The following is a 21,403-nucleotide window of genomic DNA, read 5'->3' as shown; positions in this document are numbered from 1 at the left end:
GCTGCATGCACAAACAGTGGAAGCACACCCTGCTTCCTGCCTTATTCCCAAAGGGCACCAACTTCCAGGGCTCCTGTCCCAACCTGCCTGCCATTCTGACTCGGTGTCTTGCTAGCAACTCCCTCCTGACCTGACCCCTGGCCTCTTAGCTGAACCCTATCCCTCTCTGCTTAGCCCCTGCTTTTCCTCTTCCCCTCGCTGGAGCCAGCTCTGTAAAGCTGCCCCCTGATGGCTGCCCCTTGTTCCTCAGCCTGGAGCCTCCTGCCTCACCTAGCGGGGGAGGAGGTTTCAGCCTTCCCTGATGTCCCAGACCCAGATGGCTTTTTCCTGTTGCCTCCTCTGGGATTCAAAACTAGTCTTTGCCACTTGGGCTCCTGTTGATGACAGGATGCTTTGTGTCTTAGCCTCAGGGCCTTGCTAGAATTGTGATCTCTAAAGCAGAACTCTGACCTTCGTTTTTAAATTCTCCAAGATTGGATGGATGGATGGATGGATGGACGGACGGATGGTGAGCTGTGAGGATAGAGTGTATAGGATGCTCGCCTCCTGGTAAAGCACTTCACCCTCTCCCTCTCCCACCCCTCAGCACAGATATGCTCCACACTCCATTCAGCTGGGACTCCTAAAGGTTTTATCCACTTGGCTGTCAAGGAAAACACTGGGCAGCAGCCATGACTGGCTCCCAGAAAGCCCAACTGACAAGAACTAGCAGTGATTGTACATACAACAGGGGTGGCCAACAGGGGTGACCTCCTCATCTTCCAGTGTTCCTTGTTCATGTCCCAAGGAGCCACTTCCCTCTCAGCCCAGGATCCAGAGGCTCGGGGCAGGCCTGACAGTGCTGAGGCTGCTAAACGTAGTCTCACAAGTCTTATTTCTGAGGCCGACTGAGTCTCCGGAGTTTCTTGAGTTGACTGAGCAGTTCGGAGATAAAAGGCTGAAGAAGAAATGGGTGAGATTAAGGCATGGAGTCACACCCACCACCATACTGTCCTCCCTAATATCTCCCTTACCCCATCTCCTAGAGCCAGGGAAGTGGGGAAAGATGCAGGCCCAAGCTCTCCTTTCATTACTTTCCTCCCCACTGGGCCTCCTCTTACCCCCAGAACAGCAAAGCATCCTTACCTCTGTGGGGCTGGGACAGTCTCGGAGAAGAGCCTGGGTAGAAGAGAGCAGACAGTGGGTCCTGAGCCACCGCACTTTCCCACAAGCCCCCACTCAGTCTTCCGGGAATTCCCTCTGATTTGGTTCTCCCACTCCGCCCAAGGAGGCAGAACCTGGGTTCCTAGGTTCCCCTTAGTCCAAGCCCAGCTTCCAACCCCAGCCCCTGGCCGCAGGGCCCAGCCCCCATTCTACCTCCAGCTGAGTTTTCTGCTCCTCTGTGGATAGTTCCATGAGAGCTTCCAGGTCAATCTCCAGCTCGGAAGAGGTTGGTTGATCCTGTTTTGGGAATTACATGGGGCTCAGAGAGGCTTAGCCAGCTAGTGCTGGAGTGAAAGTTACTGTCAGTGGCTCACCCATTCCCCACTCTATTTTCCATGTCCATTTCCTCTCGTCTTCTTCAAACCACGCATTCATCCTTCCATAACAGTTACTGGACACCTACTGTGATCTACCAGAACAGCCCTAGAAGTCTTTAAAAAGAATGTCTGTTTTAATTTCAAAAGTTTTATATATATTGTTGGTAGAGATGTAAATGGTGCAGCTGCTTTGGAAAAGTTTGGTCGTTCCTTAAAATGTTAAATATATATTTGTCATCTGACCCAGCAATTCCACTCCTAGGTCTATTCCCAAAAGAAATGAAAACATATGTCCACACAAAAAATTTGCACATGAACATTCATAGCAACATCATTTATACTAGCCAAAAAGTCTAAAACAACCCAAATGCCCATCAATTGATGAATGGATAAATGAAATATGATGTAGCTATGCAATGTTACTCATCAATAAAAGGAACAAAGCACTGATTCATGCTACAACATGGATGAACCTTGAAAACATTGTTAGTGAAAGAAACCAGTTATAAAAGGCTACATATTATATGATTCAATTTGTATGAAATGTCCAGAATAGATAAATCTATGGAGACACAAAGTAGATTAGTGGTTTCTTAGGGCTGGAAATGGTGGCAGTAGGGAATGAGGTATGACTGCTAATGGGTTCAGGGTTTCTTTTAGGGGTGATAAAAAGGCCAAAAATTAGATTGTGATGGTTGTACAACCATTTGAAGATATTTAAAATATGAAATTTCCCACTTTGAGTGGTGAATTATATGGTATGTGAAATAAAGCTATCTTTAAAAGTTATTATAGTTGCCCTAGCCGGTTTGGCTCAGTGGATAGAGCGTCAGCCTGTGGACTGAAGGGTTCCAGGTTCGATTCTGGTCAAGGGCACATGCCGGAGTTGCAGGCTCGATCCCCAGTAGGGGGTGTGCCGATCAATGATTCTCTCTCTCATCATGCTTCTATCTCTCTCTCTCCCTCTCCCTTCCTCTCTGAAATCAATAAAGATATATTTTTTTAAAGTTATTATAGTCATTGAAAAAAAATTTAACTACAGAGGTTATAAAATTGAAGATGAAAGAAGCTCAAGAGAATAAGAAGACAAGCCACAGATTGGGAGAAAATATTTGCTAGAGATATATCTGATAAAAAAAAACTGTTACCCAAAATATACAAAGAACTCTTGAAACTCATAAATAAGAAAAGAACAATTTAAAATGGGCAAAAGGCCAAAACCGGTTTGGCTCAGTGGATAGAGCGTCGGCCTTCGGACTGAAAGGTCCCAGATTCGATTCTGGTCAAGGGCATGTACCTTGGTTGCGGGCACATCCTCAGTAAGGGGGTGTGCAGGAGGCAGCTGATCGATGTTTCTAACTCTCTATCCCTCTCCCTTCTCTCTGTAAAAACTCAATAAAAATATATTTTAAAAAATAATAATAAAAATAAAATAAAATAAAATGGGCAAAAGATCTGACCAGATGCCTCACCAAAGAAGATACACGATGGCAAATAACAGCTGAGAAGATACTCAATATTACATGTCATTAGGGAATTGCAAATTAAACCAACCATTGGATACCACTGCACACCTATTAAAATGGCAAGAAATCTATAACACTGACAACACCAAATGCTGGTGAGGATGCAGAGCAGCGGGAACTCACATTCATTGCTGGTGGGAATACAAAGTGGTACAGTCACTTTGGAAGACAGTCTGTTTATTACAAAACTAAATACAGTCTTACCATACAATCCAGCAAGTGTGATCCTTGGTATTTACCCAAATGACTTGAAAACATTTCCACACAAAAACCTGCACACAGATATTTATAGGAAGTTCATTCATAATTGCCAAAACTTGGATGTGACAAAGATGTCCTTCGTTAGGTAAAAGGATAATAAACCGTGGTACTTCCAGACAATGGAATATTACTCAGCATTAAAACAAAATGAGCTGTTGCCCTGACTGGTTTGGCTCAGTGGATAGAGCGTCGGCCTGCGGACTGAGGGGTCCCAGGTTCGATTCCGGTCAGGGGCATGTGCCTTGGTTGCGGGCACATCCCCAGTGGGGAGTGTGCAGGAGGCAGCTGATCGATGTTTCTCTCTCATCGATGTTTCTAACTCTCTATCCCTCTCCCTTCCTCTCTGTAAAAAATCAATAAAATATATTTTTTAAAAAAAAAGAGCTGTCAAGCCATGAAAAGTCATGGAGGAACCTTAAGTGCATATTATTAAGTGAACGAAGCCAATCTAAAAAGTCTACAGATTGTATAATTCTAACTATATGATATTTTGGTAAAGGCAAAACTATAAAGACAGTGAAAAGATCAATGGTCGCCAGGGTTGTGGGAGGCTGGGATGAACAGGTGATACACAGAGAATCTTCAGGGCAGTGAAGCTATTCTGTATGATATTATAATAGTGGGTACATGTCAATATACATGTGTCAGAACCACAGAATGCATAACACCAAGAGTGGATCCTAATATAAAATACTAGTGGCCCAGTGCACAAAATTTGTGCACATTAAAAGGGGATTAATTAGAGGAAATATTTTAAAATTGCTATTTGCCCTTTTTCTATAATAGAAGTGTCAGAGATGAAAGAAAATTAGTAAAATGTATATGAAAACCTTCCTCCTGTCAGAGTCTGGGGCACACTGCGGGACCCAGAGTCAAGTCCCCACTCACACACATGCACCTCAAAATCACATGAGACCCAGACCCCCACCCCCCCTGGTTGGGCTAGATCCAGACCGGGCCAGTCTCACCCTTGTCAAGCCCTGCCAGGCAGGGGGTGTAGTCTCAGGTCCCCTGGCCTGGCACCAGGATGGGAGGCATGGCCTGAGGTCCCCCGTCAAGCCCCACCAGGCAGGGGGTGGGGGGGGGCGCAGCCTCAGGTCATCCAGCCCAGCACTGGGAGGGGGGCACAGCCTCAGGTCCCCCGTCAAGCCCCGCTGGGCGAGGGCGCGGCCTGAGTTCCCCCAACCCAGCACTGGGGGTGCACCTTGAGGTCCCCCGTCAAGCCCCACTGGGTGGGGGGCACAGCCTGAGGTCCCCTGTCAAGCCCAGCCAGGCAGGGGTCGCAGCCTCAGGTCCCCTGGCTTAGTGCTGGGGGCGGGGGGTACAGTCTGAGGTCCCCCGGCCTGGCGCTGGGGCAGGGAGCGGGGAGCAGCCTGAGGTCCCCTAGCCCAGCACCAGGACGGGAAGCGCACCTTGAGATCCCCTGTCAAGCCCTGCTGGGTGGGGGACACAGCCTGAGGTCTCCTGTCAAGCCCTGCTGGGTGGGGGACACAGCCTGAGGTCTCCTGTCAAGCCCCACGGGGGCAGGGGAGGGCGAAGCCTCAGGTCCCTGCTGATTGCTCATTAAGCCTCCTTACGGGAACTTGGCCTCAGCTGTGGATGCAGCCACCTTTGTGATGGAGTGATGGTCAATTTGCATATTCCCTCTTTATTAGATAGGATGGACTTCGGGTGATTACGATGTGCTGGTATAAATTCATCAGCTGTGACAAGTGCACTGCTCTAGTGGGAGACGTTGATAGTAAGGGAGACTATGCATGTGTGGGGACAGGGAATAATGGAACTCTGTACATTCTGCTCACTTCTGCTGTGAACCTAAAACTTCTCTAAAAATCAAAGTCTATTTTCTAAAAAAGATGGGAGCTTAAGGGCCAAGAGTTAATAAACTTAATAATTTTTGCTGCTTCATCAAGGACTTCCGTAAGTGAAAGTGGCGTGGTGGTGAAGAACATGATTGCTAGTACAGGCTGCTGTCACTTTTCTTTTTAATGTATTGAGGTGACATGGGTGAACAAAATTAAATAGATTTCAGGTGTACAGTTCCATAATCTGTATATTGTATTGTGTGTTCACCACCCCAAGTCAAGTCTCCGTCCATCACCATTTATCCCCCGCCTTTACCCTCTTCTACATCCTCCCATCCCTTCTCCCTCTGGTAATCACCATACTGTTGTCTGTGTCTATGAGGGGTTTTTTCGTTTTTTTCTTAATCCCTTCACCTTTTTCACCCAGCCTGCCAGCGCCCCTCCCCTCTGACATCTGTCAGTCTGTTCTCTATATCTATGAGTCTATTTCTATTTTGTTTGTTAATTTTGTTCATTAGACTCCACATATAAGTGAACTCATATGGTACTTGACTTTCTCTGACAGGCTTATTTCACTCAGCATAATACTCTCCAGATCTATCCATGCTGTTGCAAAAGGTAAGAGTTCCTTCTTTTTATGGCCAAGTAGTATTCCATTGTGTAAATACACCACAGCTTCCTTATCCACTCATCTACTGATGGACACTTGGGCTGCTTCCAGATCTTGGCTACTGTAAATAACACTGCAGTGAACATAGGCGTGCAAGGTGTCACTTTACTGATTCATCCTGAGAGCCATCATTGCTTTTGCATCATCAGTACAAGTGTCAACATAGTGAAAAAGGCGAACCACATCTCAGTATTATTGTGAAAGTCATCATGGGCCCCCTGACATGGTCTTGGGAACCCCTGGAGTCACCAGAACACACTTCAAGAACTGCTGCCTTATCCATTTGTCTATTAGGTTTGTTCAGTTTTTTCTTACTGATTAAAAAAATAAGGTCAGCCCTAGCATTCCACATATGATAGAAATATCATTTGTTCAGAAGGGTTTGGGGAAATAGATGTATGTGTTTAAAGAGTTAAATCTAATGATCTTTTCCAGTTTAGGTTTTGCTTCCTTTTTATTTTATGCTTAACAAGTTCTTTCCATATTGATTTGGATATTTTATATTCGCCTTTACAAACTTCACCTTTTTCATTTGATTATTAATCCTTTGGGGTAATAATAAATATGTGTCAAGTGGCTACTGTGAACTTGGGAAATTCAGTGAACAAAACAAAGAACCTGCCCTCAAAAGAGCTTACATGTTAGGGTGAAAGGGCTATTTAGAACCCTGGCACTGTTTTCATAGACATAATAGAAATAGATGTACTAAGTAATCAAGTTGTGTCATTCAACTAAAGGGAAAGGCTATTGGAGGAACTTTTTGGACTATGGAAATGTCCCATATCTTGATTGGGGTATTGGATACATTATAGCAAAGTACATTCACATGCAGACTTCAAACGGGAAAATTTTATTCTATAATTGATTTTTTTAAAAATATATTTTTATTCATTTCAGAGACAAATTAACAGTTTTGGTCCTTCCATTCCTTTTTCAAAATAAACAGTGCTAGGTGTCGAAGATAGCTCTTTCATCCTAAGCTCCAGACTTCCCCCTTTGCTTCCTTGGTTTCTAGCTCATCTGATTCAGCATTCATTCATTTAATGCATATTTATTGAGAGAATGCTGTACACCAAGCATTGTGATGAATACTGGGGTTATAATTGCAGGACAGACAGACATGATCCTGCCCTTGAAAAGCTTATCGTCTCCCGAGGGACACAGACAGGTGAAAAGGCAGTTGCAACAGGGTGGTCAGCACGCTGACGAGATGCTTTGGGAGCATATGGGAGGGGAACCTCACCAAGCCTGGGGTTTAGGAAGGGTTTCTGGGAGGAAGTGACCTCTAACCTGAGACCAGAGGCTGAGTGAGCGTTAGCCAGATATTTAACTCTGGTCCTGATGGAGTAGCAGGACCAGATTTATCCTCCCAACATAAGCACTAGGACACTAGACAAACATATATGAACAGTGTTTCCAGATATTGGACAAGAAGTAGCTCAGAAATACCCGAGAGAGAAGGGAAGTGAAAGAGGTAACCTCTATACTTGCCCTGAATGGCTTTCTAGAGGCAATTTCCAGACAACAGAGCCGAGAGGGAGATTCCAAGCAGAGCACGGTGGTCTTGCTAAGTTGATATGACAGAGATCAGAATTCAGGGTTGAGGGGACTGGAATTTGCTGGACAAAGTTCTGGAGAGGAGGAGTTATAAAGAAAATAACCTTCAGAAATCTGCATAAGGGGGTCTCTTAAGTCTGCTGAACACAAGATGCACATTCGTAGGGTAAAACTTCACAGAGCCAGGCACCCTGAGACACCGAAAGCACAGAGATGAACAGTTCCCAGACCTCACAGAGGTGTGGAGACAAATCAAAGTCCACCCAGCCAGAGCAGACAGTCAGCACTGATCATGCAGGGATTCCGTAGAGACCTCAGAAGGGCCACGCTTCACTACGGGGGTAAATTATTCTCTAGATTAAAGGCAACTCTAGACTAATGCTAACAGAGCTTTAAAACAAGCCTCGGCAGAACCACAAGTAACTAAACTACCTACTAGGATAAAGCCCAACATTCTTTAAAGGAAGAAAAAAAAAAAATCCAGTTACTCAACAACATAAAATTTACACTATAATTCAGTATCCAGGCAAAAATCACTAGTCATGGCAAGAAGCAGAAAATGTTCCCTATAAACTAGGAGGAAGACCAATTAATAGAATCAGACCCAGAAATGACAGAGATGATGGAATTAGCAGACAAGGAAAACATGAACACAGTAATGATGAAAATGGAAGATCTGAGAAAGAACCAAACATCTAGAGGTGAAAAATACAATATTTTAGCCGAAACCGGTTTGGCTCAGTGGATAGAGCGTCGGCCTTCGGACTGAAGGGTCCCAGGTTCGATTCCGGTCAAGGGCATGTACCTTGGTTGTGGGCATATCCTCAGTGGGGGGTGTGCAGGAGGCAGCTGATCGATGTCTCTCTCTCATTGATGTTTCTAACTCTATCCCTCTCCCTTCCTCTCTATAAAAAATCAATAAAAATATATTTTAAAAAATACAATATTTTAAATGAAAAATTTACTGGATGGAAATAACAGCATACTTGCAGAAAAAAGGATCAGTTGAACTGGAAGATATAGCAAAAGAAACTAGTCAAAATAAAGCACAGAAAGAAAAAAACCTGGGCAGTGGGAGAAAAGGAACAGAACAGAGCTTTGGTGACCTGTGGGATAATTTCAAGTGGTCGGTCTAGCATACATGTAATTTGAAATGCCAGAAGTTGGGGGGTGAAATTATTATGTAGAATATAATAAAGATATATTCTAATGATTAGAATTCTGCCTCTAAAAATATATTCTGATTAGAATTCTGCCTCTAAAAAAGTATTAGTGCAGCCAAAAAATCCCACATATTTTTATTCTCTCCTGAGGATATGTTTATTGATTTGAGAAGAGAGATAGAAACAGACAGAGAGAGAGAGAGAGAGAGATCGATCAGTTGCCTCCTTTATACACCTGGACCAGGAATGGAATACACAACTTTTTGTGTATTCAACCAACTGAGCCACCAAAAATTTGTATATGACTTATGATGTTATATTAAGTATAAGGAACATATATTACCTAGAGTCAGATTGCCCCTGCAGTCTGGAGTTGAGAAATGGGCTCATATCATAATCCATATTCTTTCCCTCAAGTTTTTTTTGAATTCTCAGAAAATGAGCAGATATATCAAACAACTCCTGCTGAGATGAACAAGTGTGGTACGCTTGTGACTCTCTATGACATGTGGTGATACCCTGCCAGATGCTGCCAGATATGGCCCCTTTCTCAGCTCCACTCCCTACTCAGGCCCCTCACTCCTAATCTCTCTGCCATGGGACCAGCCATGGAGTAAGGTTCAAAGATGAACTAACAATGTCTGTTTTCACAAATTCACTGGCAATACTATTTTAAAGTTGGAAGATTGTTTCTTAAAATCTCACCACACTAAAAGAGCTGCATCAAAATGCTAGCTGCCACCAGGAAAAGATAGTGTCATGAAATCCATAGGAAAGGAATGTTTCAAAATCTGGGGTGATCAACAGGGTCTCCCCTGCTGCTGTGCGCATTAGATTTAGCCCAAGGCCATGATTGGTGACCTTGGCAAGAGCTCTCAGTAGAGTTGGGGGAACAGAAGCCAGATTTTGATGGTTTGAATGGTGATAGGAGGGGGAAAGGTAAGTAAAGGATGTGAGTATGGACAAATCCTTTAAGTAGTCTTATTGTAAAGGAGACACGAACTATGGGATGGTAATTAGAGTGGGGCACGTTGATGAACGAGAGCGTTTTTAAAATAGGAGAAACTTATGAGTGTTTAAGCCCCTGCTTAGTAGCCAAATCCACACTCCCCCTCTGGACAACGGGAGCGCTAGCGCCCCAAATCTGTTTGTTTGGGTTGGATCCAGACTTGCTTCCTCTGAAGACCCCAAAGCAGGCTGTACACCCATCAAAGGAAGGTTGGGTCCCATTAAAAAAACTAAACAAGTAGTGATGCATCCCTGGAACCACTTCCAGTTGTGCCATGTAAGGTGGACACGTAAGGAGAGCCCTGGTGGGTGGCGAGGGGCCCTGTGAAGTTAGAACTGGGGTCGGGTGAGTCTGGAGGCTCTATTGCTTCCATCTCTGCCCAAGGTGATCAGCCACTTGGGGCTTCCCCAGTCACTTGGCTGCTTCCGGATGAAAAGAGCAGGGATTGGGAGAGGAACTGCCACCTGCACCTTTGGACAATCACCGTGGCAACTGCAGGCCAGGTATTTTATTTCAGTCATTGCCTGGGAGCGCTCCTCCTACATGTCCTGTTGGAAATGTTATAAGCTCGTTATTGTACAGCTTCCCCCACCCCCCTCCCTTAATCTTGCAAAACAAGTTTTGGCTAGTATCTTCCTTTGATGCCCGGGAAGGACTTGCCCTGAGGTGTCTGAAATATGAGACTTTTCATGCAAGTGCACAACAATCTGAAATTGAAACTGACCCAGAGAGAGGGTGCTGGCAGCAGTGACCAGCACGGGAGGTGTCCTGCAAGGTCAGAGCAGACTCAGGCCAAGAAAGTTTGCCTCTCCCGCTCGCAGCGTCAGGACATCTGCCCCCTGCCCCAGGATGCAGCAGGGAACAGGGTCAACACCTGGACCAAGCAGCCACATGACCCAGTGAGCCTCACAAGGCAGCTGGGGCCACAGGGACGACTCCTCCCCACCCAACCACAGAGCTGCTGGCACAGCCCTTTCCTGGAAGAATCACAGGCCCTTGCCTCCCACAAGAAAGAGAGAGAAAGAGAGAGAGAGAGAAAGAAAGGACTGAGTCAAGGAAGAGGAGAAATAAGGACCATGGTCTGAGGACAAGGAAGACTTGTAGTTTCCGGCTTGGTGCAGCGGCTCTCTGCCAGCCACAGGCTAGAGTCAACTGTGGAGCTTATAAAAGACCAGTGCCTGGGCCCCACCCTAGCAGATTCTAATTAAATTCAGTTGAGGTGCAGCCAGGGCACTGAGAAGCACTCAATGCACAAGTAAGTGCTCAGGCTCAGCTGCAGCCCTGAGTACCGTAGCTTCCTAGCTACTCAACATCGCCAAGCTTCCATGTCCTCCAGGGTGAAATAGTAGCTACCTAATGGAGTCGTGGGAGGGGGGGGGCGCCTTGAATGAAATAACGCACATCAAATGCTGGCACTGGGCCTAGCGGGTGCTTAAGTGCTCAAAATGTGTTCTTGTTAAAGCAGTGGTTGCTACTCCATTAGGGATCCCAACGTGGAGCTAGCTAAGTACTTCCCATGACAAGGGACCAAGACCCATCCTTTGCCCTGGGTGGAACTGAGGGTAGTCAGTGAGAACCAGGACAAGCTAGACCAGCTGCTGGTGTTAGTGCCGGTTACTCTGATGTTCTGGTCCCGTTCTGTTCATTCTGAAATGAGGAAAATGTTCTATATCTGTGCTGACAGATATATCTGTAGCCACTAGCCACATGGGGCTATTGGGTAGTGTGACTGAGAAACGGAACTTTCAATATTATTTAATTTTCATTAATTTGAAGTTAAATAGCTACACGTGGCTGATATCTACAGTATTGGACAATGTAGCTCTAGACGTGTATATACGTTGAGGATAAGAGTAAAGAAACACATAAAAGAAAAAAACAGCCCTTCTATTATCTTGCTTGGGCATCAAAGCGTTGTAAAAGGAGGTATTGACAGGCATTTATAGCCCTGTTTTATAGATTAGGAAACCAAGTCTCAGAGATGGTAAAAGACATGCCCCGGATTATGAAGAGAGTTAGAGGCAGAGCCCAGACCAGAGGGGCCAGATTTCTGGGCTGCAAACTCACGCTTCACCTGTTGGGAAAAGCGTTCTCTCCATGGGAGCATCTCACATCCACCCTCCAGCTCCTCCTGAGGTTTCAGAGCAGACTTTTTCTCAGGTCCCGAGCCAGGCTTCAAACCTCCCACCTTCCCCCTCCGTCCCCCACGCTACCCACCTGGAAGAGCTCCTGAACCTTCGCATCCACCCACTGCTCCACGTCCACCCAGCGCTGGAGCTGCCCGCGGTCATACTTCACCGTCAGCCGGCTGGGTCTCCGGGACCTGGACGCTTTGGACGGGTCGGCGTGGGACTTCGGCTCTGAGTCTGTGGATGACGTCCTCCTCTTCCCAGAAGCCCACTGGACCTTCTTACTTGAGTTCTCCCTGTCAGGGTTGGGAGAGGTGCAGGCGGCAGGGTTTGAAGACAGCATGGAAGGAATGGCCCGGGCAAGGAGCTGGGATACACTGCCAGTCAGGGCCAGGGTGCCAGGGAACTGAGGAAACAGGAGAGACCAGCAGGGAAGAAAGGTGGGAGTGGCGGGGGTCAAAGATCAACAACAGGTACTGGAAATGCCAGACTCCTGGCTCCTGGCTGCCAGTGAATGGCACTCCTGAGCTGAGCTGTGCCCTAGCCTCCCTTTCTAGCCGCTGTAGAGGCTCAATGTGACAGAAGCTGCAAATGAGCAAAGGTCAAGAGGGTGCCATGCCTCGGGAGGGGGAAGGGGCCCTTGGGCCCTGAGGGGTGTGGGGCTGTGATCTGTGCTCTATGACCAGCTCTGAGACAGGACCAGAGTCACACTCATCCGAGAACCTGCTGCATTCCAACCGCCTGGGACCTGATCTACCTGCGGTCGGACGGAGCCTGCAGGAGCAGTGTCCCTGGCAGGCAGGAGCTCCTGCTCAGAGTATGGCCCTGCTCCGAGGGGTGCTTATCTGTGGTCCCCATGGAGTCAGTGCCCTCTTGTGTCTGGGTGTGTCTGCATGTGAGCTGCCTTTAGGAATAGGTGAGGGAAGGGGCGCTCCTGTGTTAGCCGGGCCCCGTGTGCTTGCAAAGGCAATTGATCAAGCTTGTCTCCTTTTTCCAGAGGCAACTGCTTAGGAAGCCATGTTTATCATCACATGACCCTCCCCTGACTCACGTCCTTCCTGACAGAGGAAACCTGCAGACTAACTTTTACCCAGGTGTCAAGGCCTACTACTTCTACACATGCTTGCATTCTAAAGGAATGGTGTTTTTGTTTGTCTAGTCCTTTGTAACAAAAATATCTAAACTTTTTAGAAAAGTTACAGGACACTAATTTTTTAAAATTGATTTTTAGAGAAAGGAAGGGAGAGAGAGAGAAACATTGATTTGTTGTTCCACTTATGCATTTATTGGTTGATTCTTGTATGTGCCCTGACCAGGGATCAAACCCACAACCTTGGTGTATCAGGACAATGCTCTAACCAACTGAGCTACACGGCCAGAGTTAATTTTTTTTTTTTTTTAATGAAAAGCTCAGAAGGACAAACAAATGAAAGTGAAACTTTCTCTTCTTTCCCCAACTCCTCTCCCCAGAGGCAACTGCCATCAACAGCTTGTCTTTAGTTCTCCTGTGATCACCATTATCCTTTTATGCAACACCATAAATTTGTCCGTTTTAGACAGTATCTCTTATCTCCTTAATCTGAAGGATGAGAAATTAACCCCCTCACATTAACTCCATCTCCTTTACTTCCACATTCCAATTTTTGTTTATAGATTACTTTTGAGGTCTGGTAGCAGTTGCCTTTATGTTGAGTTTCTGTTTCCAATGTATGGGTTTCAACCATCATGCTGTACACGGATGCCTAAAAGACAGCTTTAGACAGACGCCAACCGATGAGTCTTTAGGTCCAATTTTATTTTATTTTTATTTTTTAAAATATATTTTATTTATTTTTTACAGAGAGGAAGGGAGAGGGATAGAGAGTTAGAAACATCGATCAGCTGCCTCCTGCACACCCCCCACTGGGGATTAGCTGTACCATTACCAAGGTACATGCCCTTGACCAGAATCGAACCTGGGACCTTTCAGTCCGAAGGCTGACGCTCTATCCACTGAGCCAAACCAGTCAGGGCTGAAATGTTTTTTAATTGATTTGAGAGCAGGGGGGTTGGGGGAGAGGAACACAATTGGCTGCCTCCTGCATGCCCCCTACTGGGGATCGAGCCTGCAAACCAGGCATGTGTCCAGACTGGGAACTGAACTGGAGACTTCTTGGTGTATGAGACAATGCTCTACCAACTGAGCCACACCGGCCAGGGCAAGGAGTAGACTTTTAAATAATAATGGCCTGGTTTGTTTGGTGAAGTGCTTTATACTTAAACAAAAACTTTACCACCGCTCTTTTCGTGGGGCCTTGGAGCCTGTCGGATGCTTTAGGACAGTGGTCAGCAAACTCATTAGTCAACAGAGCCAAATATCAACAGTACAAGGATTGAAATTTCTTTTGAGAGCCAAATTTTTAAAATGTAAACTTCTTCTAACGCCACTTCTTCAAAATAGACTCGCCCAGGCTGTGGTATTTTGTGGAAGAGCCACACTCAAGGGGCCAAAGAGCTGCGTGTGGCTCGCGAGCCGCGGTTTGCCGACCACAGCTTTAGGATGAAGTTGATCTTCTCTTTCCCAGCCACTGGCTCTCAGCAACTCGAAGTGGACAATGATTGCAAACTTCATACCTTTTATGAAACGTGTGTGTCCACAGAAGTTGCTGCAGATGCTCTGGGTGAAGAATGGAAGGGTTTTGTGGTTGAAACCAGTGGTGGAATGACAAACAAGGTTTCCCCATTAAGCAGGGGGTCTTGACCCATGGCCGTGTCTGCCTGCTGCCGAGTAAGGGGCATTCCTGTTACAGTCCAAGGAGGAATGGAGAAAGAAAGCACAAATTTGTTCAGGGTCGCCTTGTGGATGTCAATCTCAGCGTTCTCAATTTGATTAGTGTCAAAAAAGGGGAGAAAGATATTTCTGGCCTCACTGATAACTACTGTGCCTCATCGCCTGGGGCCCAAAAGAGCTAGTAGTATCCACGAACTTTTCAATCTCCCTAAAGATGTCTGCCAGTATATTGTGAGAAAGCCACTCAACAAAGAAGGTGAGAAACCTGGGACCAAAGCACCCAAGATTCAGTGTCTTGTTAGTCCACATGCCCTGCAACACCAACGCCGGGTGTATTGCTCTGAAGAAACAGTGTACTAAGAGGCCGCAGAATATGCTCGACTTCTGGCCGAGAGAATGAAGGAGGCCAAATAAAAATGCCAGGAACAGATTGCCAAGAGCCATACGCTGTTCTCTCTGAGAGCTTCCACCTCTAAGTCCAGTCAAAGTGAGATTTTCTTTTCTTTTCTTTTTTTTTAAATCATATTTTATTGATTTTTTACAGAGAGGAAAGGAGAGGGATAGAGAGCTAGAAACAGTGAGAGAGAAACATCGACCAGCTGCCTCCTACACAACCCCTACTGGGGATGTGCCTGCAACCAATTACATGCCCTTGACCGGAATCGAACCTGGGACCTTTCAGTCCGCAGGCGACGCTCTATCCACTGAGCCAAACCGGTTTCGGCAAAGTGAGATTTTCTAAGAATAACAAATAAATAAGATCAAACATCAAAGAAAAGGAAAAAAACCTTAACACCAAATATACCAAAATGCACCTCTTTCACAAGTGAATTACTAGTTTCTATACCCGGGATAATTATGTATGTTTTATTTATTGGATGTTCACATGTGAGGAAGGAAAACATTTTTGTTTATTAAAAAATTGAGTATTTGTAATTTGTTGTTCCTAAGATTTTTTTCCCACCATAACAAAATTTGTTCTTTTCTCATGAATTTACAATATCTTTTTTTGTTGTTGTTAGTCCTTACCCGAGGATATTTTTTCCATTGGTTTTTAGAGAGAGTGGAGGGGTAGAGACTGTGAGAGAGAAACATCGGTGTGAGAGAAACATTGATTGGTTGCCTCCCACACGCTCCCCGACCAGGGCTGGGGGTCGAGCCTGCAACTGAGGTATGTGCCCTTGACCTGAATCAAGCCCATGACCCTTCAGTCCAAAGGTCGATGCTCTAACCACTGAGCAACCGGCTAGGGTACAACATCTAAATGAAGATAAAATTGCCAGTGTAAAATTGGGAGGGGGTAGGAAATAGGCTTTATTAATCAAATTGTTAGATAGGACAAGGGTCTCAGGGTCTGAGCAGTTCTATATGTTATTTCTTCCTAATGTAAAAATGTAGCACAGTATTTTTCAGATGCAGCTATAAACAGGATGAGCTGCCAGGAACTCAACCAGAAAAATGTTGCCAAGAAATCAATAAAATTATATATTTTTAAAATCTTACAAATTAAATGACTTCTTAATATTGTATTTTACTTTGATGATGAGACTTTGATTTAATTTGGGACACTTTTAAAAGGATACTTTGTGTTTGTAATTATCTTTAAAGAGTTTACAAATAGCCTGGCTGAGTATGGCTCAGCGGTTGAGCATTGACCCAGGAACCAAGAGGTCACTGGTTTGATTCCCAGTCAGAGCATATGCCTAAGTTGCAGGCTTGATCCCCAGTAGGGGGCGTCCAGGAGGCAGCCAATCAATGATCCTCTCTCCTCATTAATGTTTCTCTCTCTCTCTCCCTCTCCTTTCCTCTCTGAAATCAATAAAGTATTTTTTTTTAAAAAAGAGAGTTTGCAAAGAAAATTTCTGCTAAATTAATCATTTTCTATGATTAAAGAAAATAATTCTTGCCCTGGCCAGTGTGGCTCAGTTGGATGGGCGTTGTCCTGTGCACCAAAAGGTTGCTGGGCTGGGTTTGGCAGGTGCAGCTAACCTCTGCTGGGGTGACTAGATTGGGACTAAGAATGTTAATGCTGCTCTTCAGCTGGACCCCTCTCTCTCCCTGATAAATCTCTCCTGCTCTCTTTGGGTGGCCTCTCTCCTACAGGGTAGTCAAACTTCTTTACAGCACCAATGGTTCTAAGAGGGAAAAATGGAAGCCACAAGGCTGAAGCCTAAAAGTCATGTGATACCACTTCTACTATGTCCTATTGGTCAAAGCAAGTTGTAGATTCAAAGGGAAGGAAAAGGGAGATGCCCCCTCTTGGTGGGAGGGGCAAGCCTGCACATATAGGAAGACAAGAGGTCTGGTCTACCATCTTTTTTTTAATCCTCACCAGAGCATATGCTTCTAGTTTTTATTTTTATTTATTCTTTAATATATTTTATTGATTTTTTTACAGAGAGGAAGGGAGAGAGATAGAGAGTTAGAAACACTGATGAGAGAGAAACATCGATGAGCTGCCTCTGCACACTCCCTACTGGGTACGTGCCCGCAACCAAGGTACATGCCCTTGCCTGGAATCGAACCTGGGACCCTTGAGTCCGCAGGCTGACGCTCTATCACTGAGCCAAACAGGTTAGGGGTAGTTTTTATTTTTTAAAACTTATTTTTATTGATCTCAGAGAGGAAGGGAGAGAGAGGAGATAGAAACATCAACAATGAGAGGGAATCATTGATCAGCTGCCTTCTGCACGCCTCACACTGGGGATCCAACCACAACCCGGGCATGTGCCCTGACCGGGAATGGAACTGTGATCTCCTGGTTCATAGGTCGACGCTCAACCACTGAGCCATGCAGGCTGAGCTGTTTTTATTGATTTTAGAGAGAGAGGAAGGGGGAGAGAGAAACATGGAGTATGCACCAACCTAGGTATGTGCCTTGACCGGGAATCGAGTTCACAACTGGACGATGCTCCGACCAATTGAGCCACACCTGCCAGGGCATACTTGTTTGATCTCAAAGGGAATGAAGGCTAGAGCATAAACCCAGGCCTTCTATTCTCCAAGTTCACAGGGGCAAGAGTGAGCCACATGGTCTAACTAAAGAGCTAATTCATCCAGACACCTGGCCCTGGGCCTGCAATAGAGATTTAGAAAACAATACCATCTGGAAATGCTTTGTAGAAAGGCAAGTCATAATCATCATGGAAAGGGCCCAAGATTGGCAGTCAAGAGACCTTAAGTCTGGGCTGGCCTCTGCCACATACTAGCTGTATGTCTCTGAACAAATCAAGGTCAAATCTCTGGGCCTCAGTTTCCTATATATAAGGCGAAGGCCTTTAACTAAGGCCCCCAACAGTTCTGATACTCTGTCTCTTCACAGACAGAACTTCATGAACCCATCCAGATAACAGCTGGCTCTATATACACTGCCAGAGAGGCTCTTGGGGTCAATGAGGGTCTGAACAGGTGAAGGGCAGATGAAGGCAGGGCTGGAGGAGAGAACCTTATGCAGTGTGCAGGGCGGCTGGGGGTCCATCTGGAAGCTGGCACAGAGCCCAGAGCAAGGGCAGCAGTGGCAACAGGCAAGAAGGGGTGGATGTGAGGGAATACCAGGGAAGGCTGTCAGGACCCAGGGGCTGTCTGGATGTGTGCAGGGTACAGATAACGCCAAAGTGACTGGGACAATGAGGCCAGAAGAGCAGAGCAATTTTGGGATTAAATAGGAGGAATGTGGAGGTTATCATGATATATTTCTCTTTTCATTATGGAAGCAGTCCATGTTCACTAAAGGAAAATAATTTAAAAACTAAAAAAATTTTTTAAAAAAGTGCCCCATATTTCCACCATTCAAATGCCATTGCTTTCACCATTTTGTTAGACCATCTTTTTTCCTCTCATGTGTAGTTTTTCTTTTTATCAGAAGCAGCTTAAGATAGTGGGAAAAGTGTAGTGTTTTTATTTCTTTGTTTTTTTTTATTGATTTTTAGAGAGAGAGGAAGGGAGAGGGAGAGCCTGCAACCCAGGCATGTGCCGTGGCCTGGAGTTGAACCGGGAATCTTTTGATGCACCAGAGAGTGGGACGACACCCAACCACGTGGGCCACAGCCAGGGTGGAAGAGTGTAGTTTCTGATGTCAGAGAGACGGGATAACATTCTGGCTCTGTCCCTTTTTTCAGCTAACACTTATTGAGCACTCAGTGTCACATATTTTCTTCTGTATTAATTAATTTAATCCTCATAATAACCCCAGTAAGCCAAGCCCTATTTTGTAAACAAGGAGACTAAGGCACACTGATAGTAAGTGGCAGAGAAGAGAATGAAACCCAGTCGTCTCGAGTGTGAAGCTCACAAGCTCAACCCCAATACAGGCTTGCCTCCCACTCTTCATGTGAGGATAGAGTTAGTAAACCTCTGCAAAGTGGAAATTATTCTGAGTTGTCTGAGCATTAGCAATTATATACACTGAGTGGCCAGATTATTATGATCTCTGAACGCATAATAATCTGGCCACTCAGTGTATATCCTATATAATAAAAGGCTAATATGCAAATTTTCCCCTCGACCAGGAGTTCGACCAGCAGGCAGGTCAGCCAACTGCCCATGTCCCCTGCCCCTGACCAGGCTGGCTGGACCCCACCCATGCATGAATTTATGCAGCGGGCCTCTAATACACACACACACACACACACACACACACACACACACACACACTGAGTGGCCAGATTATTATGTGTTCAGAGATCATAATAATCTGGCCACTCAATGTATGTCCAGTGCCTGGCACACAGTAAGTCTCTCATCTAATGGTGGCTGCTCACCACTTGAAAATGAGTTTTTGTTTCAGTCAAGTTGAATCTAGGGTGAAGGTGGAACTTCCATCTGAACTCAGAATTCTCAGTGTGGAAAAGCCCACCGAAGCAATAGAATTGCTTGCTGGGACTCCAATCCCCGCTCTGCTAACTGCCACATGATTGACAAGTTAGTTAACCTGTCTGAGCCTGTTTGCTCATCTGTAAAATGGGGATAGAAATAGTACCTACTTTCTTGGTTTGAGTATATGGGGTGGGAAATACTGAGGAACAGGGTTTGGGCACTGTTGGTGCTTGATAAAAGTAGGTTTTGTAATGGTGTGTATAATGGATATAATGATAAATCTGTGGTAATATAGTATTACCATAAGGTAGTAGTCTCCTTATTAGGATTCTTGTATGTATAAGGTGTTGGGGGGAGACAGGAATTAAATCATAAAACCCTTTATTCCCACCCAGCCGGTGTGGCTCAATGGTTGAGTGTCAACCTATGACCCAGGAGGTCCTGGTTCAATTCCTGGTCAGGTTGTGGGCTTGGTCCCCAGTAGGGGGCATGCAGGAGGCAGCCAATCAATGATTTTCTCATCATTAACATTCCTTTTTTTTTTTTTTTAAGTAGGGCTTTCTTTATTTTTAAATATATTTTTATTGATTTCAGAGAGGAAGGGAGAGGGAGAGGGAGACAGAAACATCAATGATGAGAATCATTGATCGGCTGCCTCTTGAGGCTCCATTGGGGATCAAGACCGCAACCCAAGTATATACCTTGACTGGGAATTGAACCATGATCTCCTGGTTCATAGGTCCATGCTCAACCACTGAACCACGCCAGCCGAGCTCATCATTGATGTTTCTATCTCTCTCTCCCTCTCCCTTCCTCTCTGAAATCAATATACATACATATATACATATATATATATATATACACATATATATATATAATTTATATATATAAAAGTATATATAAATATATATAAATATATATATATATATATATATTAAAGCCTTTATTCCCAGTAACTACAGTCATTTACTTCAGTCCCAGCATACCGTCATTGATTGCACTATGTGTAGCACTGTGCCAGAGGCTGTGGTAAAACTCAGAAAATCCAGAGAAAGGGAGACAGACCGTAGATTCCCACCCATAATGTGGACAGCGGGGCGATGTTGCAGTTCAGTCAGAAAAATGACCAAAGGTTTTGCTACAAAACCTAGTAGGGAAAGCTGTTCTAGATAACAAATTGGGAAGAATTTTCCCGTGAAGGGGTCGGGGGTTAAGTCATCATGAAAAGATGTGGAGTCTCTTTTTGGAAGAGAATTAATTGGACCAATCTTGCTTTGTAAAGAATGGTCTTTAAGAGGAATTCTTCATTCAGGAAAAGCAATGCCCATGGCTTCAAGGAATCCACGGTTCTGTGAAGGTCATTAACTCAACTACTTTGGAGAGCTGGAACCTCCAGCTTCCAAGGATGACATTTCACTGGAGGAGAGTGGCCAACTCTAGACCAGGAGCGTCCCCTGAGCGATAGAGACGGGATCTGCGCACCAGGCAGGGAGCAGCTGACCCGGGAGCACCCACAGGGACTCGGCTCTGACAGAGACTCCAGAGTAAACAACTCAGACAAAAGGGTGCCACTGCAGTCAGCAGAGAGGCCAGGCGGCGGGAAACCGTCTGTTGGCAGAAAGAAGGGCTTCCCGGGACCGGCAGGGGTGGTCACGCGGGTGCAGGCACCCGGATTCCACTTATCGGAGGCGCAGCCGCTCAGATGCCGGGACCTCTCGCCGCCGGGAGAGGGAAAGGACTTCCCGAGGGCTGACGGCGGCGAAGTCATTTGCATCGGGCTTCCCCCGTTTCTCCACCTCTCTTCCCGATCCAGTGCCCGAGCTTGCGGGTGGGAATGCTGACCCAGACCCGAAAGGGAAGCGGGAGGCAGCCGTGCCACCCAGAGCGCCCGACCCTCAGGTGCCCGACTTCACTGGCGCGTCTGGACCTCCGGGGCTCGGGGTGCTGTTTTGGGGCGCAGACCCCCCCCCCCTCCCAGGGGAGCCAGCGTAGAGCAGCCTCCGGGGGCGCGGTCGAGGGCGGGCGCCTCGGGGCTCAGCCCCTCGGGGACCAGGCTGCGGGGGAGGGTCGGGGATCCCGGGGCCGCGGGACAGGTGCCCCGGAAGCGGGGCTGGGAAGCGCCGGCCGGGGCGCGTGGGGCGTGGGCTGGGGCGGCGGCGCCGGGGTTAATGTCCGCCC

General features: G+C 46.0%; 2 protein-coding genes across 5 annotated transcripts in view; one reads left to right on the top strand and one right to left on the bottom strand.

Annotated features, from left to right (window-relative positions):
* Positions 1 to 795: 795 nt before the first annotated feature.
* PPP1R14D (protein phosphatase 1 regulatory inhibitor subunit 14D) overlaps positions 796 to 21,403 on the bottom strand; it is a 20,861-nt gene continuing 253 nt past the window's right edge. Inside the window, exons 2-5 of the mRNA XM_008143012.3 lie at positions 11,729 to 12,046; positions 1,357 to 1,440; positions 1,126 to 1,158; positions 796 to 937 (exon numbers count right to left, since the gene is read on the bottom strand). Of these exons, the coding sequence (XP_008141234.2) occupies positions 872 to 937; positions 1,126 to 1,158; positions 1,357 to 1,440; positions 11,729 to 12,046 (501 nt within the window). The 3' untranslated portion in view covers positions 796 to 871. The remainder of the gene's footprint in view (positions 938 to 1,125; positions 1,159 to 1,356; positions 1,441 to 11,728; positions 12,047 to 21,403) is intronic.
* SPINT1 (serine peptidase inhibitor, Kunitz type 1) overlaps positions 20,798 to 21,403 on the top strand; it is a 13,122-nt gene continuing 12,516 nt past the window's right edge. For 3 of the 4 annotated variants that reach the window (XM_054716342.1, XM_028147488.2, XM_054716341.1), the window contains exon 1: positions 20,798 to 21,124. In XM_054716342.1, coding sequence (XP_054572317.1) covers positions 21,060 to 21,124 — 65 coding nt within the window. In that variant the 5' untranslated portion in view covers positions 20,798 to 21,059. The remainder of the gene's footprint in view (positions 21,125 to 21,403) is intronic. The other variant, XM_008143013.3, reaches the window with a different exon arrangement.

The sequence above is a fragment of the Eptesicus fuscus genome, chromosome 5 (assembly GCF_027574615.1).
Source record: "Eptesicus fuscus isolate TK198812 chromosome 5, DD_ASM_mEF_20220401, whole genome shotgun sequence".
Taxonomy (NCBI): domain Eukaryota; kingdom Metazoa; phylum Chordata; class Mammalia; order Chiroptera; family Vespertilionidae; genus Eptesicus; species Eptesicus fuscus.
This window is presented reverse-complemented; position numbering and strand designations above follow the sequence as displayed.